A 26,461-nucleotide genomic window follows, 5' to 3' on the forward strand; every position below is an offset into this window, starting at 1 on the left:
ATAAATAGGAATACACAGGTTTAGATGAGTAAAAATAATAAAAATAAATTATGATAAATTTAAATATTATGAGGTGCAGGAACGAGGAACAGAGATATAGTTCATACCATTACCATAGAGCCCTTTCTTAGCGCGTGACGTGGCTGAACATAAACAGAACACGCTGAGGTCAGAGGACCCAGCCAGTCATAGTTGAACTATCTCGTCAATGTTCAGTTTATTAGTTAGTTCATGATTAGGATGTAATGGCGGCACGTGGCTAAATATTTTTCTTAATTAGATGGGAGGTTAAGGAAGTTAACAAAATAAACCCCAAAAAAACGAGGTAATGTTGTATTATTAAAACCCAACGGTAAAGTGAACGGGTATCGCTGGGGGGGCAGGCACGTGCACATCATGTGACTCACTAAAGAGAGAAAAAGTATGAAGATACTCCCATACCCATCCACACCGGTCCGTACACCAACTCCCCCAACGGTCATATTTCACCGACATCCTTCAACGGTCACTTGGGCTTGCATTCTACACCGTCTGATCGCAATCCCACGGCTCACACACTCAATTTTCCCAAGTATTCTCCAACACCTTTTTTCACGGTCATCATTTTTTTCCAAGTGCTGGGTAAAACCGAGCAGGTCCATAGAATTTAGAAAACAATGATCTCAGCAATGGAAGTTATACAAGAAGTAGTAGAATAGTAGTAGTACGAAGTAGCAGAGTGGGAGAGATAGTAAGGGGGAAAAGAGGGAAAGGGAGAGAGAGAGAGAGAGAGAGAGAGGAAGAAGCAAGAACCCTGGTATATATAAAAACAGAACCTTTTAATGGTTTCTGGTTTCTTTGGGTAGCTAGGGATGAGAACTGTGTCTTTCTGTTAATCGCTTCTTCATGCATGCTGGGGCTTCAGGGTGTTGCTTTTGGTTTCTTTTCAGCCATCATGGAGTTGCTGCAAACTTCAAATGTTCATGCGGATCCAAAGATTTCTGTTGATTTCAGACACCAAATTGAGCAAGTATGTTTTTACATTCCCATTCCCATTCCTCAAATGATTTGCGTTGTTGATAGAGCTCAAAGCTTTTTCAAATGAGTTTGTTTTGAAGGTTTCGGAATCCGATGATTGTGATTTTGTAGGTTTTTCACTCATTAATATTAAATTCTTTCATTCTTTTGGGGCGGGGGGATTTTTTTTTTTTTTTTCATATTCTCTTATTGTTTATTAACTGCATACTCACAGTTATTACATAGGAACACTTCTGTTGACGCAACCTATATTTTTTATTTGTTATTATTCATCGGATTCCTATTAAGTTCAATTGATTGCCTAAAAGAAATTCACACACTCACGTTAGACTGTCTCTCTTGATCTCTGTTTTTAAATATACACATTCAAAGTATTTATCTGGATACAGAATCGATAACTCAATAAACCATTTGTTTCATAGTTCAAAATTTGTTGTAAAATCAAAGAGATAGAGAGGAAAATAGCAGAAAATAGGGTGGGTGACTCGCACAAAAAATTCAGACATAAGAAAAGTTGGACGGTTGTAGAGGATGTTGGCTGGGTGTTCTAGTTCTACATTGCTGTCACCTAGGCATAGATTAAGGAGTGAGTCACCTGCACAGTTACAAGCTTGCCATTTCCAGTTACCATCAATGAGCACACAGAGATTGGACTTGCCATGTACTTTCTCTCGTAAAGAATCCTCACGGTCCCAGCCAATTAGACCTGTTGGTGTTGGTCTATCTGTTGATAAATCGCTTGAATCAAAGACCAGCAGTTGCTCTCTCAAGCAGAATATCAGGCTCCCACCACTAGCAACAAGCACTCAATCAGTGAAAGATGAATTTTGGGAGAAGGGTAAGAGCTTGAAGAGGTTCGCAGAACAGGGTTCTCTTGATGAGTCTTGCACTAACAGGGCTAAGAGAAAAAGGGGTAGCAATGATAACGGTAAATCCAGTGGTGTTCATGAAGTTGGAGATACTTTGACTCTGGGCCAGTTGGGAAGTGGCAACTTCTGGTTTCAATCGGGATTTGAAGTACCTCGAGGCCTAAAACCTCCACAAGCTCCTTTCTCTTTGACATGCTCAGGAGACGAGGAAAGGGTCCATATTGTGTCTGGAGAGGTGATTTCACCGCCTTTTCCATTATCAAGAAATCCATGGTTGGACTCTGTTATAACCGAGATCACTGACCTAGGTGAGAAAGATGGAGAGAGTAGCCAAAGGCCAGCAAAAGAAACCTCAGGTTCAAGTGCATCATCAGAGAGTCATGTTTTGGGCCTTAGGCTTAGCGAGAATGTTGCGGAGCATGAAGTGGGTAATGGCTCTAGGAATCCTCATCCACAGGAAGGCACCACGATAGAATCTTCAGAAGAGAATCACCAAGAGTATCGGGCATTTGAGCTGGTTAGCTTGCTCACAGCATGTGTTGAATCAATTGGATCCAAAAATATGGCATTGATCAATCATTGTTTAGCTAAATTGGGGGATCTCGCTTCTCCAAAGGGAACAGCTTTTAGCCGCCTTAGTGCTTACTATACCGAGGCTTTAGCTCTTAGAGTTGCTAGGCTTTGGCCACATATATTTCACCTCATCACTCCTCGAGAATTTGATCGGGTTGATGATGATTCTGGGACTGCATTGAGGCTTTTGAATCAGGTGAGCCCAATTCCAAAGTTTATTCATTTCACAGCAAATGAGATATTGTTGAGAGCTTTTGAGGGGAAAGACAAGGTTCACATTATAGACTTCGACATTAAGCAAGGGCTTCAATGGCCTAGTTTGTTTCAAAGCCTGGCCTCTAGGACTAATCCTCCTAGCCATGTTAGAATCACAGGTATAGGCGAGTCCAAGCAAGAACTGAATGAGACAGGTGACAGGCTTGCTGGATTTGCTGAAGCATTGAACCTGCCTTTTGAGTTCCATCCAGTTGTGGATAGGTTAGAAGATGTGAGGCTGTGGATGCTCCATGTGAAGGAGGGGGAATGTGTAGCTATAAATTGTATTTTCCAAATGCACAAGACACTTTATGATGGAAATGGAGGAGCATTAAGGGATCTCTTGGGACTTTTTAGAAGCACAAACCCTTCAATAGTCCTTATGGCAGAGCAAGAAGCAGAACATAACGCTCCTAATTTTGAAGCAAGAGTGTGCAATTCTTTGAAGTACTACTCTGCAATTTTTGACTCAATTGACTCCAGCCTTCCATTAGACAGCCTAATTAGGATCAAAATAGAGGAGATGTTTGCACGGGAAATTAGGAATATAGTTGCTTGTGAAGGAAGTGATAGGCTTGAAAGGCATGAGAGTTTTGAGAAGTGGATAAAGTTGATGGAGCAAGGTGGATTCCGGTGCATGGGAATTAATGAAAGGGAAGTGCTTCAAAGCCAAATGTTGTTAAAGATGTATTCTTGTGAGGATTATAGGGTCAAAGAATGGCAGGATAGAGCAGCAATTACTCTAAGTTGGTTGGATCAGCCTCTCTATACAATATCTGCGTGGGCGCCTCTAGATGTTGCGGGAAGCTCATCCTCTTTTTCTCAGCCAAGTTGATTGCTGGAGGTTTCTTTTTCTTCATACGTACTATCAAATTTTATTTCATTCTTGCACACAGAAACGGACACTAAATTCTTTGTAGGTAGCAAAAGCATTATACTTTCATTCTTTTGTTGCAGATAAGATAGTGCGAGAACCATTTGTATGAAGTACAGTAGTATCATACTTATTCCAATTCTTTGCAGTCCAGATTTCTAGGTTTCAGTCCATAGAATTTTGAGTCAGTTTTATGTTTCTTATTCTTTCATTCTTTATGTATTGATGAAATTCTTTGTAGCAGTGTCATTACCATCATGTAATAGAGAATTGAAAATTCATGTATGAGAGATTATTTATTTGATTTGTGTTCAGTAATGATTTTCTCTTCATAATGCTAAATCATATGTGATTGTATATGGGTGAGTGATGTGATATCATACCCTTGTGTTTTCTCAATTATATAATTCTGATTCAAGTTGGGTTAAGGTGGAAGGTGTGACATAAAATTGATAAACTCATTAAAATAAAGATATTACAGAACCATAAAGAAAATAGCACACAAGCTAAAGAGATGTTGTGGACTCATCTTTCCCTTTCTCATTCCTAAACTCTTTAGCTTTAGGAATGAGAAGTAGGGATTGCTGCATCCTCAAAGTTAAACCATATTTCTCAGTCACGTCCAACTCGGCAAAATCCTTTCCATCTGCAAGAGACCAATCAAAAAAATGGATCAAGGCAGCAACTATCAATGGAACCTGCTTTGTAGCCATGGGGAGACCAGGGCAAATCCTTCTTCCTGAGCCAAATGGTATAAACTCAAAGTCATTGCCTTTAAAATCTAAGTTTGAGTTGAGAAATCTCTCTGGCTCAAACACTAAAGGATCTTCCCAATACTTGGGGTCTCGTCCGACTGCCCAAATATTTACTAGCACTTGTGTGTTCTTTGGAATGGTACGATTCATCACTTGGCATGTATCAGTGGCACGATGAGGAAGAAGAAATGGCCCTGTTGGGTGCAACCTCAGGGTTTCTTTGACGCAAGCTTGAAGATATGTTAGCTGTGAAATATGGGATTCATGTAATAATATGCCGTCGGTTACTTTTGTGGCGACTTCCGCTTGCACTTTCTTCATGCATTTTGGGTTCTTTAACAGTTCTGCCATTGTCCATTCAATCGTTGTGCTACTAGTGTCAGTACTCGCAGATAGAAGCTCCTGCAAATTTCATAACCAAATGTTACTATTTTGAAGATCATATGCACAACTTGAATGTAGGTGGAGAGAGAGAGAGAGAGAGAGAGAGCAAACCAAAAGCAGAACATTGATTTGATCATTGCTGGAACCATTGTCCATGAGAGTGTCAAGAAAGTCTCTTCGGCTTGATGCATCTCCTCTTATGCCTTTTCTTCTTTCTTCAACTATGGCTTCACAAATGTTAAAATACCTATTATGCAATTCCGTAATTTTCTTTTGCAAGCCTTGCAAATCAAATCGACCCAATATTGGATAGAAGTCGGATATATTTGGAGTAGAAGCCAACTGTAGTATTCTTTCTAGAAGTGAATTCATTTCTAAATCTGCATTTTCTTGATCCAAGCTCATCAGGTCTCTTGATACCAAAATTCTACTCAACGAGTTAAAAACAGTGGCCATGGCTACATCTCTAATTTTGACCTCCTTCCCTTCCATTTTCTTGATAAAACTAACCATTTCCATAACTTTTTCTTCTCTTATACACCCTTGGGACTCTAATGCTTTGGATGAGAAAAGCTCAGTTTTGCATATAGTACGTAAGTACTTCCACTTATCATTGCACTCGGCGATCCATCCAAGCGATAGCTTGTTAAGTTCCGGACTCTTGGTTGGTGCCATGTGAGGAACGCATCTTCCTGATAAAATTCTATCGTGGGTCTTGAGAATTTCCATGGCAGCTTCCTTCGAGGATCCTACAACTACAAGTTGGGTTCCAAGTCTTAGTGAGAAGAGTGGCCCATAGATCCGAGCAAAATGAGTTAGAGCTACATGGGGCTTGTTTCCCAATTGGAGAATATTGCCTAAGATTGGCCATGGGAAGGGACCAGGAGGAATTGGTGGAGTTGATGGTTTCAAGTGCTTGAGGATTAGACGTAAAAGAGGCAGAAGAAGGATTACGAGAAAGAAAAGATTGCTTCCTTCGGTAGCCATAATTAATTTGGTTTTAGCAATGAATAATGGTTTAGGAACTCTGCATGTTGGGGCAAAATGAATGAATCCTAAGCAGGATAAATATATATGGAGGTTACTATTGGCCACCCAATGAGTGATATGTACCAACTAGTTATATTGCATTTGGGTTGTAAATTAAACTCCTGAAATTGGGAAGCTACGACTCTATATGAGTAGGATTAGGCTAAATGACAAAGGCATAGATATACAGCATAACGCTGGAATCTCCAATTCAATGAATCAGGTTGGCCTGTCTAGCAACTTCAATGAAACCCAGTCCCAGTTGGACCATTTTGAGCTTTCAGTTATGAAATACAAACCTTTGCTGCAGCAAAAAGGTTTTGTGTAAAGAAGGTTTTAGATTCCATTAGTAGAGAGAGTTATTGTCAGTTTCATTGGTTAATTTGATAACAAAGCATTTTCCATCAGTTTTAAACAAACAAGATTTCCTTTTTTAGGAGATATGAATGTGACTTGAGAATATCTAGAAAAGAAACATGAAATATTGGCAATTAACAAGATCTAAAATTTATGAAATGCTGAATTGGGTTAGTCGTTTTCGTGATTATATTATGGCATCTTTATCACTAAAAAAGAATTTAATGTAAAAGTGATTGGTATTTGGTAAGAAAATGATGGAGGAGGGTGTTGCATTATTTTTATGACAAGAATAATCGAAAGCAGGGGATTTGCCACGTCACAGCAGACAGTACTTCTCTGTTTGCAACATTACCAATCAGGAAATAACCAAAATCATTTAATTATAAGAGTTTCCAGAGCATTTGAGAAACTCCTAATCCCAGACGGACTCTGAAATCCACGTATATCCCCAAACAGCAAGGAAAACAATTTGCCTAGTTTCCTATCCTAGCAAGGGCAGGAAAACCATAAAACTCTTAATTTCAGATCTTAACAACACCTATATATAAACCTCATAGCCATGAGCAATTCTTCTTTCATAGTTTGTTCTCTCAATATTCGGTGGGTTTCAGTCTGGTTTCAAGATGGCTGCCGGAGGAATTACTGTCAAATTAAATTCTACAAACTTGCCGCTCGATCCCATGCTGCCGCCCACTTTCATTGTTGAGCTTCGCTTCCACTCACATTACAGAAAATTGCTCAGAACCCTTGAAGGGAACTTGATCGAAATTGAAGCCTACCCAATTTCTCCAACCTCCTTTGTCCGCTACAGAATTCAACCCCATCGCCGTCACCTATTTGTAGAGCCACTCTGCAAAAGCTATCTTGATGTCATTTTCTCTTCTGTCGTTCATAATGACTCACTACGCGATTTATTGTCTCGTCGCATTGCTTCCTTCCTCGTTTTCTTAGTCAGAAGGCAACCTTTCTTGGGGTATTATGTGGTCGCCGACTCGGAATTTACCCATGAAGACTTGATTGAAGGGTATGCTAATGATCTGACGATGATAATAGATGAAGAGCACCAAGAAGTGGTTCAGAGAGGTGCATCGAGTTCCGCACTAAACAAGTTGAAGGAGCAGAGGTTTTTTGCGAAGCAGGGCGATGATGATGATAGACTATCGGACGACTGTGTGATTTGCTTGGAGGAATTATCTAATAGTGAGGTTGCGCTCACGAAGCTGACTTGTACTCATATATTTCATGAACAGTGCATCCTTGATTGGTTGAAGGCTCAGAATTCATGCCCCACTTGTCGACGGGAACTTGAGGATTGAATGCGGATGCTTCTACAGTCTCTTCTCAGAATGTTCATAGTTTCTGTTTACCTATGAAACTACATTAATTTCGTCAAAATCTAATACCTGGTAATGCGTAGTTTAGGAGGGTCATAGGAATTTTATTTTTATTTTTTTACTTTTTTACTTTTTTTTATTTGTGTCAAAAGGAAGGCCACAGTTTTTTTTTTTTTTTTTCCAAACGTTCGTAGGATTCAGTGTTCTGTTTGTCCAAGGCTGCATTTTTGTAATGAGATAGTTTTTCGTTCTCCTTAAGCGGAGCTTCAGACAAATTTACAAGGATATGTTTGATCATGTTAGCAAGAAATCTTGAATTGCAAGTCAAAAGAAAATCTTGAATTGAGTTTGGCCCAAATAAACATGCTGGCCCCTTTTAATTCAAAGCCCAAATATTTTCTTCCACTCTCAACCGACAAGCCAATACACTTAAGATCACGTTTTCTCTGAAAGTCCAAGAATACATACAATTGAAAGCCACGAATCAAAGGCTTCAACGAAATCAAAAATAGCCAATAGTCTGAACGCTCAAATTAATGGATTACTCTCTCTAAAGAACTAGGCCTGGGTCAATCCATGATGGACCAGGCCCTGTCTTGCTAACCCAAGCTTCATAAGGGCAGCAAAGCTTGCTGCTGGAATTTGAAGCTGTCCAAGAAAGTAACACAAGGAAATGGTACAGATTTTCTACCAATACTTATGGCTTGTAATAAGAGTCAATAAAGATGATTAGTGGTGCATTTTGAGGTGGCATTATATGGAAAATAATGGCTTTTGAATCCATTCTTGGCAAGGTGTAAAAAACAGGAAAGAATTCACGTGTGGATGAAATAAGCAAACAAGACCTCGATTTATTATAAATAAAAATATAAATATGTAGAATTCACACGAGTCTTAATTCATATGAATAATTTTACCTTCCAACTCTCAAATCTCACTTTTTAGCATTAGGAATGAGAAGCAGAGGTTGTTCCTTAGTAACAGTTAAACCATATTTCTCATTCATGTCCATATGAGCTGGATGTTCACCATTTGGTAGAGACCAGTCAAAGGATTGCACCATGGAACCAACAAGTAGAGGAACATGCTTTGCAGCCATTGGCAAGCCAGGACAGATTCTCCTTCCAGAACTGAAAGGTATATATTCAAAATCATTCCCTTTGAAATCCAAGCTCGAGTTAAGAAACCTCTCTGGCTTGAACACCAAATGGTCTTCCCAGATTTTGGGATCTCTTCCAATTGCCCAGAAATTTACCAAGACTTGCGCATTCTTTGGAATCGTGTAGTTCATCACTTGACATGCTTCAACCGCACGATGAGGAATGAGTAGCGGTGCTGGAGGATGCAGCCTCAGTGTTTCCTTGAAACAGGCCTGAAGAAATGTTAAATGAGGCAGATGGGATTCCTTTATGGTTTCCTGATTTGTTTCTCTTTCGATTTCTTCTTCAACCCTTTTCAGGTATTTTGGATTCTTCATTAGCTCTGCCATCATCCACTCAATTGTTGAACTACTTGAGTCTGTACCAGCAGTTAAGATATCCTGTTCGTATGTTTACATTTTTGAGGAAAAAAGAAAAAAGATAAATTTTCAATTATGACAGCCTTAAAATTATAAGTCTACTGCATAAAACTTATATAGAATTTCACAGTTGACAGGATACTAATTTATAGATTTCAAACCTGGAGCAGCATATTGATTTGAGCATCGGTTGAACCATTGTTGATCAAAGCATCGAGGAAATCTCTTGGGATTGAAGCATCACCAGTATTCCTCTTTCTTCTTTCAATGATGATATCTTCCCAGAGCTTGCAGAGACTCTTGTACCATTCTCTACTCTTTGTCTGTATACCTTGCAGGTCAAGTCCAGCAAATAATGGGAAGAGGTCCGACACATTGAGAGTTGTACCCACTTCCATCATTTCCCTTAATGGCCTATAAATCTCCCCTTCTACACTTTCGTGCTCGAAGTTTATAACATCTCTTGATACCATAACGTTGCCAAGCATATTAAAATTGGCTGCAAAAGCTACTTGTCTAATTTTCACCGCCTTCCCTTCCATTTTATTGATGAACCTCACCACATCCATCACCATTTTCTCTCTAGCACCTGCTTGAGACTCCAAAGCTCTGCTCGAGAAAAGCTCAGTTCTGCACATTGTACGTAAATATTTCCATTGGTCATTGCACTCAACTATCCACCCAAAAGATAAATCGTTTAGCTTCATGCTCTTGGGGGGTGCTGCATGAGGAGGAGATCTCCCTGATAAAACACGATCACGAGTCTTGAGAATTTCAATGGCAGCTTCCTGTGATGATCCTACAACCACAAGGCGGGGTCCAAGTCTTATTGAGAATATTGGACCATAGGTTTTAGATAACTGCGTTAGAGTGATGTGAGGCTTATTTCCCAGTTGAAGAAGATTGCCTAAGATTGGCCATGAAAATGGACCTGGAGGAAGTGGTTGGGGTGAAGTTTTGAAGTGCTTGAGGATGAGAAGCAAAAGAGGCAGGAGAAGGATTATCGGAAACAAAAGATTGTTTCCTTCTGCAGAGTCGATTGAAGCCATGACTCTAAGAACCAACAAGAGATTTAATTTGCAATGGTATATAGAATTGGTGGTGTTAGTTAATATGTAATCGCTTTATATATTATATAAAATAATTTTCTAAATAGACGTCATCCATGTTTAACATAATGGCTAGTTGAAAAATTAAATAAAAAAAATAAAATTAATCTCTCTCCCACATAAAAATGTGAAAGTTGATCGAAAGACTAAATGACCAAGCTTTCATAGCATGTCAGAAATTCATACCACAATTCTCTGAACTTCAATCTCAAAATTGAATAAGATTCTTCAAATTTTATTGCCAAATTATAATCGTTGGATTAAAGCGCAAATGACAGAAATCGTAATGTAAAGTTTTTTTTTTTTTAAATATGACTTGGCAAAATTATAAATATCATAATACTCAACGAAAATTATTAATGATGAAATTACTAGCAGGTCCTACGAATCAAGAAAATAGATATGATGAGATAAGATAATTTTAATTAAATAATCACCGAAATCTGAGCCGATAGGTTGGCAGTTGGCAGTTGGCTGCTTTTCCTTGAAAGTCGTGGCAGCAGCAACAGACTAATACAAGTGATAAGAGGGTGAGGTTGGGTTAGCTTCAATTATTGGGCTCAAACCCAACTCGTTAAAATTCGAAATAGTGAATGGAGTCGGGTGGATGGATTCAGTTTCTCGGCCCATGATCCTCATCTCTTTCTGTAGTAATATCCTGAGGATGGAAAGGACAGGTTGCTAGTTGTAATCCATGGCCTATGTACACATTCATTTTTGCCGCTAACGTCTGCATCAAAGCTTGAAGATTGAGGTTTTGCGTCATTATCTTTCCTACCCATGGCCATCATTGTTGTCATTCTCATCATAGTTTTTTGGAGGTGATTTCTCTATTTTACTTTCATTTTAATTACCTCTTATAATATGTGAACTGTGACCAAAGCACTTATTGTGGTATAATCTGCTGGCCTGGCATTTAATATGGGTAAAGTTTGAGCGTAATGGTTATCTCAGACTGTCCAATTCCCAATTTTCATTGACAATGACTTCCTTGATTGGGTAGTTGTCAAATGTTGTTGGTGGATCTCTGGTTCATGTGTTCGTCCGGTAATATCTATTTGTTACTCGCATTGTGTTGATGATATTCTTCATTTAGTTTTATTCTATTTATATTCAAAAATTTAAAAATTTTAGCTATTTTATAATCTAAAATTTTAAAAATTTAATAAAATTATTTAAATTTATAATTTTTTTATGATTATATCTATATTTCAAATTTAAATTAAAAAATTATAATTTAGATGGGCTACAGTTTTTTTATTCATTTTCCTTTAATCCTCCCAAACATAAAAAAAAAAAAAATCATTTTCTCATTTTATTTTCTCCCCTCCTATCCAAATGAAAAAGTATAACCTCCAGATGTTTGACATTTGTTTGAATTTAAGAAATAGATAATTTAATTTTCTCTGCTAATTTCTTCTTAATTAGACATTTGAAATATAATAATTTAATTACATGGCTACAAAATTAGCCCAGTTTCTACGGAATTCTACTTAATTCAGACACTTGTCAATTTCCTCAACAATTAAAATCAAACTATTAAAGAAAGAGCTATCAGTAATAGAAAGAAAAGAGTGATTAGAGACTAATGTTGTGATGTTTAAGCAATGGCTACCACAAATTCAAAAACAAGGGATCGAATCTCAATGAAAAGTATAGTGATTTGCTGTAAATTACCATCAATTAAGAAGCAACACGTTTTATATTATTTAATTTTATTTACTGTTGATATATTAAAATGCTAAGAAAACTTAATAGATTGTATAAACAATTTTCCTTCCACAGCCCCTCTATGACCCGATATTTTTGCTTTTTTTTTTAATTTATTTTTTTCTCATTCACATAAAATACGATATGCATTAATTAAATATTTATAAAAAAAAAATATTATTTTCCTATTAAGAGTGCTAGAGATATTCTAATCGTTATTTATAATTTCTGTATGATAAAAATATTTCTCACACACAATTCAATCAATTTTTAAAATATATAAATTTTTTTTATAACAGTAATTTTCAAATAGTTATTACATTAAAAGATTTAGTTCATAATTACAAATCAGACATTTTATTTTTATGAAAACAAAAACTCTTAATTCTTATATGAAATTTTTTCGTTACTTTTTATATTTTGATGGTTGCTTCTCAGTTAATAGACAAAGATTGAGTGGAGATTTTTCGTTAATGTGGAAGAGTCATGAGTCTTCAAATTTTATTGATTCGATTGTTTCGGAAGTTAATATTCAATGGAGTTTTACTAGTTATTATGGATTTCCAAAATCACAACGACGACGTCAGTCTTGAAATCTTATTCGAATTTTATCTCGTATAAGCTCTTTTTCGTAATTTTGTTCGGAAAATTTTAATAATTTATGCTCGAGAGATAATAAAGAATAAGTAATATTTTTATCAAATTATCTTATGCAGAGATTTATACAGGCATCTGAGGAGATTTTTACTAAATTATATTATGTAGGGTTTAATTTTAAATAATTATAAATTTTTATTACACTCTAAAACTGATATTTCTATATTCATCGTAATATTACTCTATTTGCTTGTATTTTAACTAAAAAATTTATCAGATATAATTATTTTTTTATTAAAATAATATATTTTTTATTTGATAAAATTTTATTAATATAATAGCTTTACTTTTAAAAAAATTATACAATTTCTTTTTTTATTTAATATTATTGTATATTAAATTAGATTACTTAATAAAAATAAAATCTAAATAGATTTCAATAGTGTTAAATAATTTGATTTATATTAAATATAAAATTTAAATGAAAAGATATTTGATTAATTAAATAAAATTTTAAAATACTATATTATAATCTATAAATTCAACATGTTTTTCTTGAAATCCTTTTAATGTTTATCCCATGATATGTGTAATCCACGTGTATGGTGATGATATCCATCGTCACCAAATATTCCTCCATTAAATGAAGCTTCATCACTTTACAATACTTTATAGCCATGCACCGACAGACGACAGTGCTGTAATCTGATGCCTTAACTGCCAATAACACATGGACACGTAGATGGTCTGTTGTGCTAAATATACAACTCAAATATTATTATTATTATTATTAGTATCATTAAAAATACTCAATATTTATATTATTTTATATTTTAATTTAACTATTTAAATTTTAAATAAATTAAATATTAAATATAATTTTAATATTTTTTTAAAATTAAAATTAAAAATAAATAATTTAATTGTTAGACATATAATTTATATATTTAATAATAATTAATTTATTTTATAATAATAATTATAAATATTTTATAATAAATATATTATTTAAGTTAAAATAACATATAAAATGATTAAAAATAATATACTTATTATAAAAATTTTATAATTATTAATATAAAATAAAATATTATAGATTTAAAAGTTAAATTATTATTATTTTTAAAATTAAATATATTATTTAATTATAATTAAGTATGAGTTAATATTATTTTAATATGTGAAATTAAATTATATTTAAAAAATAATAAAATATTATATTCGATAAAGATTAATTAAAATTATATTTAAATATAATTTTAAAATTTAAATATTTAAATTAAATTAAAAAATAATATAAATATTATTTATTTTTCAGTAATTTGAATATTATAATTTATATAAAAAATAATAATAATATATGTGTCATGTTATTTAAATTATTAAATTTATAAATTAATTAAAATTGTATTAAATTATATTAAAATACAAACGGTGAGCTTTTTTTATCAATATGCGAATATAAAAATACATTAGCCCATAGTTTTCTTTCGGCTGCTTTCCAAGATCATGTTGCATGTGCTTGGAAGATTTGACTCGAGCATCCACTGCAGCTTCCCTCAATTGACCTAATTTTATATAAACTAAATCCTCCACCATCAATTATTTACATTTTTTGGAAAATGAAACTAATTGATAAAAAAAAAATTTATATTGTGCAATCAAAAGTTCATTTCCTTTTAAAATTATAATCTAACATTTTATGAAGTTTATCTATGTGGAAATACATATGTATTTAATAATATTCATGGCAAAAAAAAAAAAAACCTTTTAATTTGCAACTTGCGAAACCCTAATCAAACAACCAACGACAATCAAACAATTCATCCATTAAATACTGTGTGTATATATATATATATATAAAAGCTCGCACATTTGGCTTCACCCCTTATCCAGTTGGATGCCCACTTCATTGTTTATTATACGGGACACGTGTGTCAATGTTTGTGTAGCCACGGTATGTGGTTGACATGGTAGGCTGACTCAGACACACATAGATTTCGTTTGAAACTATATTGCGATAATTAGAAAATACTTTCTATTTTCTTTTTAAATGCGATAAAAAAAATTAAAGTTTAAAATTTAAAATTTAATTTATCATTCGATTAAATTTATGAGTACTTTTAAAATATTATTTTAAATATTATTAAAAAATTAAAAAATATTTTATTATTTTATTATTAAAACACATTATATAGAATATGGTAACTGATTTTGTTGGTTCTTTTTCTTTAGTATTTTTGCTTAACTGAGAAAACGTCAGCCACTTATTGCTTTGGACGGAAAGTTATTTCATTAAATTATTTAGGTTATAAACAATATTTTAAAATTTACGCTAAATCGAATCGAAGAATGGAATTGATGTCCGTAGAAATTTTTAATGCAAACATTATTTGTGTCTAAAAAAAAAAACAACAATAAACGGAACAAACGTTTATAAGAACAAAATTACTCTCTTTATATAATGCGTTCAACAAAAAAAAGGAACTAAATGTGTTTTCAATTTAATAGTATAGATTACGTTGTTATGTTGGTCTCATTAAGGTTTTTTCTGTTAAAAAAAAAAAAAAACTGTTGGCCGTGGAAGAATGGAGGCGCAAGAATCTTGCATTCCACTTATTCCTAATTTTAGCAAGAACCGTTGGTCGTGGTGGTTCTAAAATCTGAATAATTGTATTCTAAAGTTAAAGAAATTAATTGAGAATAATGGTATTTTAATTAATTCTTATATTATTTATATTTAAATTAATTAATCAACAATTTAAAGAAAATATATAAATTTATTAAAATAAAAAATGCTATAAAAATATGTATAAAGGAATATATATTTCACTAAATAATAATTCTTTCATAAATTTAATTCAACGGAAATTACATCAAAATTGAACAAAAAGATCCTGAATTCAATTGCTCAATTTCCTTACCAGTAGCTAAAAAATAAAAATCCTTGTCGATTTTAAGACCATGACATGAGCAATGGGTGTGGTAGCCAAGCCATAGAAATTTAAAGGAATGTAATAAAGGGCATCAAAGATATTTTAAGCGTGGGTCCGTCCTTATTCCTTCCGCAGCTGTTCATTCCTCCATTTCTTTTTCCCTTCCCCCCTTTACGTCTTTTTCTATTTAATTATATCAAACACAACGCTACTCCTTTCACTTTTTTCAGAATTATTATTCCTCCAATTTTCTTTATAGATAATTTTTTTAAAAAACAATATAAATAATATTTGTGCGAGTCCACATTCAATTAGGTTGCTTTTCTACTGTCAAGGTCAAAAAAAAAATTATTTGATTTATGTTTTAAAATTATTATTGGGACGGAAAAAAACCAAGAAGCATAAGTATTCCTTAAGTTAATCTTAATTTTGTAGGACATCATCTCCTCTGTTATCGTCAAAATCCTACAACTCTGTTTCACTCATAAATACTAATTTAATAATAAAAAAGAAAAAAAAAAAACCGAAATCAAAACAGACAAACAATCTTTTCTCCTTCAAATCGTATTCATATACGCGTCTCTCTACAAATAGATGCTGCTTTGCTGTGTGTCACCTCTTTCTCTCTCTTTTCTCCATTAAATCTTACAGAACTTTCTGGTCTGTCTATTTCTTCTTCTTCTTCTTCTTCTTCTTCTTCATGGGTGCTAATCTTTCATCAGTATTTGTAGACCCGAACCCTTTATCTCGTTATGGTTCTTTATCGTCTCCATCACCAACGCCGTACCCAACTCTTGAGGACTTGCCAGAAAGCTGTGTTGCTTTGATTCTTGGTTATTTAGACCCACCACAGATATGCAAATTAGCAAGGTTGAACAGAGCATTTCGTGGAGCTTCGTGGGCTGATTTTGTATGGGAATCTAAATTACCCACAAATTATGATCGTCTTATTCAAAGAGTTTTGGGTGATGATTTTCCTAGAAAGATTAGTAAGAGAGAGATTTACACCAGGCTGTGTAGAGCTAACACTTTCGATGGTGGTACCAAGGTATGTGTTCCTTGATCTTTTAGCCTGTAGTTCTGTTTGGATGGTTGGAAAGTGAAGGATAATGGAATTTTGGGGTATTTGTCAATTTTGTTTGTTGAATAACGAGGACTTTAAATATGAAACGAATTCTTTTTTTCAACACCATCAAGTTGAATCGGGCTTCAATATTTTTGTTCTTTTTTTTTTTAATATTTTGAATCACCCAAATTTTCTTTTCTCTTCTTTAGTTTTAGCAAAAACGAATCATGAAATTATGTCTTTGTGATAAGAGCGAAAAGGGATACTTGATTTTGTGACCTCTGGTTATTATTTTATTTTATTATTTCTCTGGTGCTTTGGACCAAGCTTCTCTTTGTTTAATGAGAAAATGCTTAGAGAAAAGAAATTTAAAATTATCGCTTACATAGAGAGTTGAAAGCTCTTACCTTTCGGTTCTCAATATCTTAGAAATAATTGCCTACCATAGAAACAAGAGTCATATTCTGGTCAATAAAGAATTTTTTATTATTGTGCAGAAAGTATGGCTAGATAAAACTACTGGTGGTGTCTGCTTATCCATTTCATCCAAGGGGTTAGCTATAACTGGGATCGATGATAGAAGATATTGGAATCATATTCCAACAGAAGAATCTAGGTGAGTTTTACAAAAACAATCTATTCGACGTGTTTTTTGGAAAATGAATTTAAAAGATTGCTAGATTTTCATCATTTATTTGTTAGATTGGCTGATCAAGTTCAAGCTGATCGGGGCATTTTCTTGTCGAAATCCTTGGAAGTATGTCCTTTGTCATCTTTCTTTCATTTTCCTTTTTCCCCATGTTCGCAGATTCTATTTTCATTAAATGGTACTTGAAAAAATTCAGAATCCGTGAACTTTTTTGCATTTGGTTCTTGATTTTGCAAACTTGGTGATGTTGTAATTCAATCTGCAAATTGTTTCTCTACAAACTCAGAAGTGATCAATTGATCCAGAAAGCTAAATTAGGTTGCCCTTTCTTTGTCTGCAGATTCAACTCTGTTGCATATGTTCAGCAAACATGGTGGTTTGAGGTTGATACGCAATTTGAGTTCCCATTTCCAGGAGGGACCTATAGCATATTCTTCAGGGTGCATTTAGGAAAAGCTGGCAAGAGATTTGGTCGCCGAATCTGCAACACGGAGCACGTTCATGGTTGGGATATAAAACCTGTGAGATTTCAGCTATGGACTTCTGATGGTCAGCATGCTTCTTCCCAGTGTTTTCTAAGTGATCCTGGGAAGTGGAATCTCTACCATGTTGGAAACTTTGTTGTGGACAACTCCAATCCATCTGTAAACCTCAAATTCTCCATGACCCAGATCGATTGCACACACACCAAAGGTGGTCTTTGTTTGGACTCCGTCGTAATATTACCATGTAAAGTTCAAGGTTAAAGCATTTTTTATCCGCATTTAACCTTAGTAATAGGAAATGCTAGATTGTAGAGAGTTAGAGGATCATCAGGAGAGAGCATAGTCTAGTTGGTAGTTTAATTTCTAGGCCTTGTATTTAGTTGTTTCTCGACAAGTGTTTCTTTCTTTTTGGAAAATACTTATCTTGACTGCGTTGTATAAATATAATAAAATTATATGTATTTATGTCGGAGTTTCTTAAGATTCAACAGACTTGTGTTTTGACAGTTGATTTTATTAGAATAATTGGATGTGATGTGAATGCATAGAGTTATGGTGGAGGAATGATAAAAGGGGAAAGATGTGGCGAGAAAGCATTCCAGTTGATGTATCGAACTGTTTAAGTTTTGTTTGTTTTTAACTTTTTGAGAGGGCGGAAGAGCACTCATGGTTCTTTCTTTCCCTCTGCTCTGAGAGCCAGCTAAGATGGTTGGTACTGCCTTGTAGTTTACTACCACAGCCGCCTAACCTTGTACATCTGATTTTTTTGGGAATTTTTTTTTCTTGGTTTATATCAAAATTAGTGTAGATTTTTAAAATTCAATAATTGATATACTCAAATTCATATATATTCAAAAACAACGTATCTTTTCAATTTGATAAATTTGCAACATATATATATATCTATATTTTAATAAATGTTAAAAGTACCGATATTATGTGTCCAGAGTTAGTAGTGTCTTACGCCATGATGGAAACAAAAATTAAATCGAAAAACAACGAGATTCAAGAACCAATAAGGAAAGCGAAGTTGTGGATGAGGATGAGTTCAAAGCTCTCAAAGAGCCTGGGATACGGACAGCGTGGGCTCTAGAGGTAAAAATAAGCCCAACTGAAAAATGATATTCGACTTTAACTCAATTCATTTTCTGAAATACTAAGATTGTGCCTAATTATTATTATGTTACTTTGTAATATTAATTACTAAATATATATGTATATATTATTTTTTCAAATAAATTTTATTTAGATGGTGAAAGGGTAAATGAGTAAATATAAAATTTAGATGGTGAACCACTTTGTTAGTGAATTTTAATTCCTTATGGACAAAGAGATCATTCATAAGAAAAGGTAATACTCTTTAGTAACTATTTTGCGCCTTTCAATAACATCACCTGCGTACTCAGCGTCCTATTTATCGATGCTGGATCTAAGCAAAGCAACAAACGGGCTTTTTACAATTTTGGATTCAAATTGTGTTTGAGTTAAAATTATTTATCAATTTGGGATTAAGGCTTTTGTCAAAAGCATTAGAATTTTTTTTTTAAATATGTCAATTAACAAAGAAATTTCTAATAATTAAAAATAAAAATACAACAATTATTTTTAAAAAAACTAAATTTAATGAATAGTACCATTAAAAAAAATTATTAATTTAAATAGTACTAGTTATAAAGTACTATTATAGTAACACTCTAATTAAATAGTATAAATTATAAATTTATTGACACATAATTACTATATTTTATATATTTTATTATTTTTAATATATAAAAATACTATAAAAATTGATAATAAATAAAACTATATAAAAAATATTTAAAATTATGATATTATTTTAATATTAGATGTATACAAATCATTAAAATAAATAAATAAATAAATAAATTAATATAAATATTTAAAATTATAATAATTAAATTACTTTCCTATACATTTAATTATAAAATAATATTAATTTTATAACAATAAAATTATATAATTGAAACAGTCAGATTCAAACTGACCCAAATAACTTTTAGATCCACTTTTTATTTGGCCTAAAATAATTAACTCAAATTATTTAATAATTCTGTACTAGCTATTATATATAATTTCAATTTCTTCCGGTGCGACAATTCTACAAGCCGCGTTACAATAATATTTATAATAATTTTTATTTAAATATTAATAATAAATATTAATAAATTAAATATATTAACATTTAAAATTATAAAATTATATTATACTGCCACTAAATACATATAAAATCACTGATATCAAATTATATTTTTTTATTTATTAAATAAAAATAAATAAATAAATTAATTAATTAATACAAATATTTAAAATGATAAAATTTACATTTTATTATATTATTATCATATATCACGTCTAATTGCAATTAATCACTATATAATATTAATTTTATAAAACTGAAATTATATAATATCAATAATTTTTTATTTAAATATTAATAATAAAATATATTAAATATTAATATATTAAAAATTATCAAAAATATTTATTATCATAAAAATTATAATATAAATAATATTATTAAATTAATATATTATTATAATATATTATTATTTAAAAAATAAAAATAAATAAAAGTCGCGCCACTCACACAGAAAATATAAGATCAGAATAAACTGATAAAATTGCTGTGAAAGTGTTGAGAGTAAAATAGCAAAATCAGACTCAAATAATAATCTGAAAACTTTAATTCTTTACTAATAGAACCGCTTCCAACAAGACCGCCCTCTCACCAGCAGTTATCAAATAAGACTAAAGTTGTTTAACCAAGCCATCCACCATTTGACACGTGTCATATACGTTACGTTGAGGAGCATGATATCAACGTTTTAAAAGCAGCACATTACCTGATATATACATACCAAATAAAAACACGCGAAAAGCATTAATGGTGCGTTCGCGAGTCCCCCAATGCACAATACATCATAACTATTTTTTAATACATTTATATGTATAATTATTCAGCAAATACTTAAATTAAAACTAAAATATATTAAACACTTAAATTTATAAAAAAAAATTATAATATTTAATATAATTATATAATTTATTAAAAATGTAAAATATAATTTACTGTAGAGATTAAAATAAATGGGATAATTTCCTTTTATTGTTTAGAAATAATTAATTATACAACTAATTTATATTTAAGTAATATCACTTTTATAAAGTTATATATTCAATAAATTATTATTTTAATATTGATGACCGCTGGATTTTTTCGCTCGGTCTAAGGCCAAACTCATTAGGACAGCTCATAATCTGAAAGTTTCTAAATCTCCTCCAAGAGCTAGGTCCAGCCCGCTCAGTTCAAAGAGCGGACTCCAGTCAGATTCTTCAATCAGGCCGGCCCAGCTCTTTCGGTCCAATGAACAGATCCCCTTTAGGCCTAGTCTTAACCTTACCTTCCGGCCCAGCTCGGAATCAGAAAGGAATTCAGTCCATTTGCCTTGTGGGACCATTCACATGCGTGCCCCGAGAGAATCATGAACCGTTACGTATGGGACAGCGATCTGATTTCCTCATACGTCCATATCAATGTGACAGGAACAGATGACCTAATGACGTACTTTATGTTACACATCACTAGCAGATAAAAAAAACATATAAAAGGAAAAATACTCTCCTCTAACTTTAAGCTTTTTTCAATTTTACAGAATAAATTGTAAAATCCTATTTTTTGAATATTAAATTATTAAATATAAATACTTAAATTGAAAAAATAACCTGATTAAACTTTAACATTAATTCCAATACAAATTAATATATTATATTGCTGGTGGCCATACTGAGATTTGATATATTTTTTTAAATTTTATTTATAATTTTTTTCCTTAATAAAACTTTTGAATTTATAACTTAAATTTGGATTAACATATTGAGCTTAAAAAAAAATCTTTGCAGTTATAAAATAAAAAAATAAATATTATGTAATGGCCTATATATAATAATTATAATAAATAAATAAATAATTTTATAATTTTCATCTTTTATAACTAATTAAATTTAAGAGATAATTATTAAGTAAAAATTATTTAGAAAAAATATTTCAATCTTAAAAATATTATAAAATTTATTTTAAATTTCATCAAATTTTGATAAAAAAACAGTTTTGATTATAATCAATTTCATATAATATAATTAAATTCGTAAAATTATATTTTAATTTTAATTCAAATTAAATATATAAAATATAAAATTCAATTAAATTCTAAAAATATTAAAAATTAAAATTCAATCAAACCATCACTAAATAACATTACTTTGGAAACACCGTAAAAATGATCGATGACGTGGAATTTCCTCGATCACCATAAAGAGATATACCGTCCGAGATCCGACTCCGACATCGTATTAATGTTCCGCTTCGATAATTTCGAGGCTAGGAATCACTGTGTAATAACCATGCGCACTTAACGAGACAGTTATTTATTTATTTTTTTGTAATGGGCTGTGGGCCAAAATATTTTATTGGCGAGACAGTTGGACTGCCAACAATCGCCTCCGACCAATAAAATCCCCGTGGTTTATCATCTCTGTGATCAAAACCATGGTGTACCTCACATATCCTATCTTCTCATCATCACTTTTCGCTCTTTGATTTGGCAAAAGGGTACAACTCTCCAAAAGCATGCGTAAACATGAATCCACAGGATCACCTCTCACACCCTCTTGTCCACGCACACTCTTTTCATGGGTAATTCCGCAGTTTGCAATGATATGGAAAGTTTATTTTATTTTTACTTATTTATAATTTATTAGTTAACTTTTTAATATATTTTTGTTGAAACAAACTTTTTAACATATTCTTAATGCATAAAATTTTTAATTTTAGAAAATAATTCAATAATAAAATAAAGAAAATATGAAAAAATTACGTAAGATTTATTATTTTTAATTATATTATTATATTTTGTGATAAATATACAAATAATTATAAGATGGAATAGTATAAAAATTTACTACTTAACCAATAATACAAAGAAATTACTGATTTTATTATCATATTTCAAAACATAATAATTAATAAACTTTAGTTTTGCTATCCGGCAAAAAAGAGATGATCTTTTAATTAGGATATAATTTTTTATTTATAATTCTTTTAAAATACTCTAAAACATTGGAAAGTTTTTTTTTTTTTTTCCCGAAACAAAGAAATTAAATAATAATTAGTCCAAAATATAAATATCAGAACTGAACGATTTCTGGCCAGTTTCTGCCTTCTAAGGAGGGCAGCCTGCGTAAACTGGTTGTCAATTCATCGAGTCCGGGAAGCGACCCAGTCAAGTTAACTTGTCCTGCTCGTTCCCAAGTGAACGCCTCGCAACACACGAATTGAGTATGGATTTAAATATGGAATCCATGTCTGCCGCGATCGGGGTATCTATCCCTGTGCTGCGGTTCCTGCTCTGCTTCGTGGGAACAATTCCAGTGAGTTTCATCCATCGACTCGTACCTTGTAAACTCGGAAAACACCTATTTGCGGCCTTGTCTGGAGCTTTTCTCTCGTATCTCTCATTCGGGTTTCACTCAAATCTGCATTTTTTGGTGCCCATGTTGCTGGGTTACGCTTCCATGCTTCTGTTTCGCCCCTACTGTGGAATCCTTACGTTCATACTGGGATTTGGCTACCTCATTGGGTGGTATGTTTTAATTTCATTCGTCGTTTTTAATTAGCCCAATTGTTTGTGTTTTCTGTTTTGAATTAAAGGAGTTGAGTTTCTAGAGTTTAAAGTTTTTCATTGTTCTAATGTGATGATTGTTGCTCGATTAATTCTATATGTTAAATTGCTCCAAGAAGCTTGGTAGTTTATTTATTACATTAAAAAAAAATTGCAAAAGTTTTGATTTGAGTTTTCTGGACGTTAAATGCTAGTGCAGTAGAAAATCAAAGAAAAAGGAAAATTGAATTTTAAGTTCCCTGTTGATTTGAATTTTGGAGTTCACATCCTCAGGGAGGATAAGTTGTTAGTTCGACAATGGATTACAATTTGCATTACCAATTATACACTAAACACTATTTGAAAGTTTATCATGGCCATGTTCGGTAAGAAAAATTAGTAAATAATCAAATAGTGATTGTGGTTCATGAAAAGTTATATCGCTTAAGGCTTAACTTCTAGCTAACAGTGTTAAAAAGCTAAAAGTTACTAGAAGAATTAGTATTGCTGAACGATATGTATATACGGCTAAAAAATCATTATTTTCTAAATATATGTGCAGCCATGTATATTACATGAGTGGAGATGCATGGAAGGAAGGAGGAATTGATGCCACTGGTAAGCACAATTTATAGTGTTTGTAATTTCCCAGTGTTCCTCCTTGCAAGTTGAAAGAATAATGACAACCAGTAGAATGGAAAATTTTCAATAGAAATCTCAATCTGTACAGTTTGTGAAAACTATTCTTATTTGCATCATTCAAGTTGTATCTTTTAATATTTAGGGGCCTTAATGGTTTTGACGCTGAAAGTCATATCATGCTCAATAAATTACAATGATGGGTTATTAAAGGAGGAGGAATTACGGGAGTCTCAGAAGAAAAACCGGCTGATTAGACTGCCCTCATTGATTGAGTACTTTGGTTACTGCCTGTGCTGTGGTAGTCACTTTGCTGGTCCTGTTTATGAAGTGAAGGACTATATTGAATGGACTGAAAGGAAGGGGGTACGTTTGCCTCTGTTTCTGTGGGTTATTGATTTTCTGAGTGGGGATTAATATACATACTCCTAAGCAGAAATAGACTCAATATTCCCATTTATGTTAATTATGTTTGCAGTTATGGGCTTGTACAGAGGGAGTACCCTCACCATCACCATATGGTGCAACAATTCGAGCTCTTATTCAAGCTGCTTTTTGCATGGCCCTGTATCTATACCTGGTGCCTTACTTTCCTTTGTCCCAGTTCACTAATCCTGTATACCAAGAATGGGGCTTCTGGAAACGGCTGAGTTACCAGTATATGTCAGGCTTCACAGCACGTTGGAAATACTATTTCATCTGGTCAATTTCTGAGGCCTCTATAATTATCTCTGGCCTGGGTTTTAGCGGTTGGACAGATACTTCTCCACCAAAGCCACGATGGGATCGTGCCAAAAATGTTGATATTTTAGGTGTTGAGCTTGCCAAGAGTTCAGTTGAGCTGCCACTTGTGTGGAACATACAAGTCAGCACATGGCTTCGCCACTGTGAGTCTAACAGCTTTTTCAAATTGCAAGCTCTTCTTTCTTCCTATTAGCTGATTTTTATTAGTGGTAAGACATATATGTTAAAGAGCATCCAGCCACAACATCATTTAGCCTTTCCTATGGTGAGAAAATCCAACTAAGCCATTAATTGGATACCTGAATCTTAATTACAATCAGTCATGCATAAAATAAACCGGGTATTGATGCATAAAATAAACCGGGTATTGATCTTATTTATTTATTTTTCTGTTATTATCATTAGTTCTCATGTTGTCACTGAGTTCATTTTCTTTAGTTGGTTGCTAAACATCGGTATGATGAAACCTATAGACATTTGTTTTATTGCAAATTAGTGAGTGAAAGCATTTCCCACAAAGGAATGACATTAGTCTTAATTACTTCTAATCTGTAGCTCGCTAAGATGATGAACTGTGCTTCAGTTTCCTATAAGCATCTTTTTGATATATGAATGTGCAAGGAAACAACAGGTGGTTATGTTTTCGCTAACTTTCATATGATTTTTGCATTGCTCTAGATGTTTATGAAAGACTTATCCAGAAGGGCAAAAAACCAGGTTTCTTTCAGTTGTTGGCAACTCAGACCACCAGTGCTGTTTGGCATGTGAGTACCATTACTAGATTTATTTTGTTTGTATTGGTTTAGTCTCTATAATACAATAGCCTAAGCATATTGTCTCCCATCATGCTTACTCGGGAAATATGTGTAGACAGTAGTCTGAGTAATAACTGTACATGAATATTATCAGACCAAATTATTTCAGTAATAAGCATGTATAATTTTCTAGGTGTCATATGCATTTTATATTATTATTATATTCAAGTCATTGACGTTTCCGATCTCTATATTTTTTTAACAAATTACAGGGATTGTATCCCGGATACATCATATTCTTTGTCCAGTCAGCTTTAATGATTGCTGGTTCAAGAGGTATTGACCACATTCCCCCTCCCCATATTAAAATTTACTTTATTCCTTACTGTTTAGATGTTTTAACTCCAAATAAAATTGGAAATGCTGGCTAACTCTCCCCCTTCTCCCCCCCAACTCTGAGCAGTCATATACAGATGGCAACAAGCTATACCCCTGAATCTAATCAAGAACATGCTAGTGTTTGTGAACTTCGCTTACACAATTTTGGTTCTTAATTACTCCTGTGTTGGTTTCTTGGTTAGCTCTCCCTCTTCTCACTTAATCCTACTGTTTCAGAAGTAGATTGATGCATCTCTTTAGCTCTCTAATTTTCCTTTTTGTTCGGCAACACAGGTATTAAGCTTGCATGAAACACTTGCGGCATATGGCAGTGTATATTTCATTGGCACCATTGTGCCCATAATATTGATCCTTCTTGGCAACATAATTAAACCAGCAAAGCCTGGCAGGCCGAAAGCTCGGAAGGACCAGTGAGGTAGAAACTGCTGCCTCTTTTCTCCTTCAAGTTCAAAGTTCTTGAAATGGGATCTTGAGAATGGCAGATAATTATCAGTTCCTTCAACTGTTAATTTGTAACAGTTGTTTTTATTTTCTTGTCTTGGGAATTGTTACCATTGCCAAATTTAAACTTAAGTGCCAAGTTCTTACGTTCTTCCAATTTGCAATTCTTTGAGGCTGTTTGCAATCACAACTATACACGGGCTAATTGGGAAACACTAACCTTGGCCTGGGAGAGTGCCTCCCAGACATTCGAGGCCTTATGATGAAATAGATTTTGTGGGGAA

The 26,461-nt window shown here is 32.9% G+C and overlaps 6 protein-coding genes across 6 annotated transcripts; 4 read left to right on the plus strand and 2 right to left on the minus strand.

Annotated features, from left to right (window-relative positions):
• Positions 1 to 586: 586 nt before the first annotated feature.
• LOC110608527 (scarecrow-like protein 28) lies at positions 587 to 3,902 on the plus strand. Its single transcript, XM_021747772.2, has one exon. The coding sequence runs from the start codon at positions 1,549 to 1,551 to the stop codon at positions 3,547 to 3,549; it is 2,001 nt and encodes a 666-aa protein (XP_021603464.1). The 5' UTR covers positions 587 to 1,548; the 3' UTR covers positions 3,550 to 3,902.
• An 86-nt stretch (positions 3,903 to 3,988) lies between these two features.
• Positions 3,989 to 5,955, minus strand: LOC110602752 ((S)-N-methylcoclaurine 3'-hydroxylase isozyme 1). The gene is made up of 2 exons (XM_021740352.2): positions 4,839 to 5,955; positions 3,989 to 4,745 (listed from the first exon to the last, which is right to left on the minus strand). Exons 1-2 carry the CDS (start codon positions 5,712 to 5,714, stop codon positions 4,095 to 4,097), a joined length of 1,527 nt encoding a protein of 508 aa, XP_021596044.2. The 5' UTR covers positions 5,715 to 5,955; the 3' UTR covers positions 3,989 to 4,094.
• Positions 5,956 to 6,551: 596 nt separating this feature from the next.
• LOC110610191 (RING-H2 finger protein ATL30) lies at positions 6,552 to 7,760 on the plus strand. The gene has a single exon (XM_021750075.2). It carries the CDS (start codon positions 6,740 to 6,742, stop codon positions 7,430 to 7,432), a length of 693 nt encoding a protein of 230 aa, XP_021605767.1. The 5' UTR covers positions 6,552 to 6,739; the 3' UTR covers positions 7,433 to 7,760.
• A 521-nt stretch (positions 7,761 to 8,281) lies between these two features.
• On the minus strand, positions 8,282 to 10,082 carry LOC110608685 ((S)-N-methylcoclaurine 3'-hydroxylase isozyme 1). Its single transcript, XM_021747963.2, has 2 exons — positions 9,131 to 10,082; positions 8,282 to 8,990 (listed from the first exon to the last, which is right to left on the minus strand). Exons 1-2 carry the CDS (start codon positions 10,016 to 10,018, stop codon positions 8,385 to 8,387), a joined length of 1,494 nt encoding a protein of 497 aa, XP_021603655.1. The 5' UTR covers positions 10,019 to 10,082; the 3' UTR covers positions 8,282 to 8,384.
• A 5,804-nt stretch (positions 10,083 to 15,886) lies between these two features.
• On the plus strand, positions 15,887 to 18,009 carry LOC110604219 (F-box protein PP2-A12). Its single transcript, XM_021742366.2, has 3 exons — positions 15,887 to 16,369; positions 16,885 to 17,003; positions 17,377 to 18,009. The coding sequence occupies exons 1-3, from the start codon at positions 16,022 to 16,024 to the stop codon at positions 17,780 to 17,782; spliced, it is 873 nt and encodes a 290-aa protein (XP_021598058.1). The 5' UTR covers positions 15,887 to 16,021; the 3' UTR covers positions 17,783 to 18,009.
• Positions 18,010 to 22,738: 4,729 nt separating this feature from the next.
• Positions 22,739 to 26,334, plus strand: LOC110609945 (lysophospholipid acyltransferase 1). Its single transcript, XM_021749792.2, has 8 exons — positions 22,739 to 23,181; positions 23,762 to 23,817; positions 23,984 to 24,204; positions 24,317 to 24,725; positions 25,261 to 25,346; positions 25,610 to 25,673; positions 25,801 to 25,913; positions 26,010 to 26,334. Exons 1-8 carry the CDS (start codon positions 22,880 to 22,882, stop codon positions 26,148 to 26,150), a joined length of 1,392 nt encoding a protein of 463 aa, XP_021605484.1. The 5' UTR covers positions 22,739 to 22,879; the 3' UTR covers positions 26,151 to 26,334.
• Positions 26,335 to 26,461: the final 127 nt, after the last annotated feature.

This window comes from Manihot esculenta, chromosome 2, assembly GCF_001659605.2.
Source record: "Manihot esculenta cultivar AM560-2 chromosome 2, M.esculenta_v8, whole genome shotgun sequence".
Classification (NCBI taxonomy): Eukaryota; Viridiplantae; Streptophyta; class Magnoliopsida; order Malpighiales; family Euphorbiaceae; genus Manihot; species Manihot esculenta.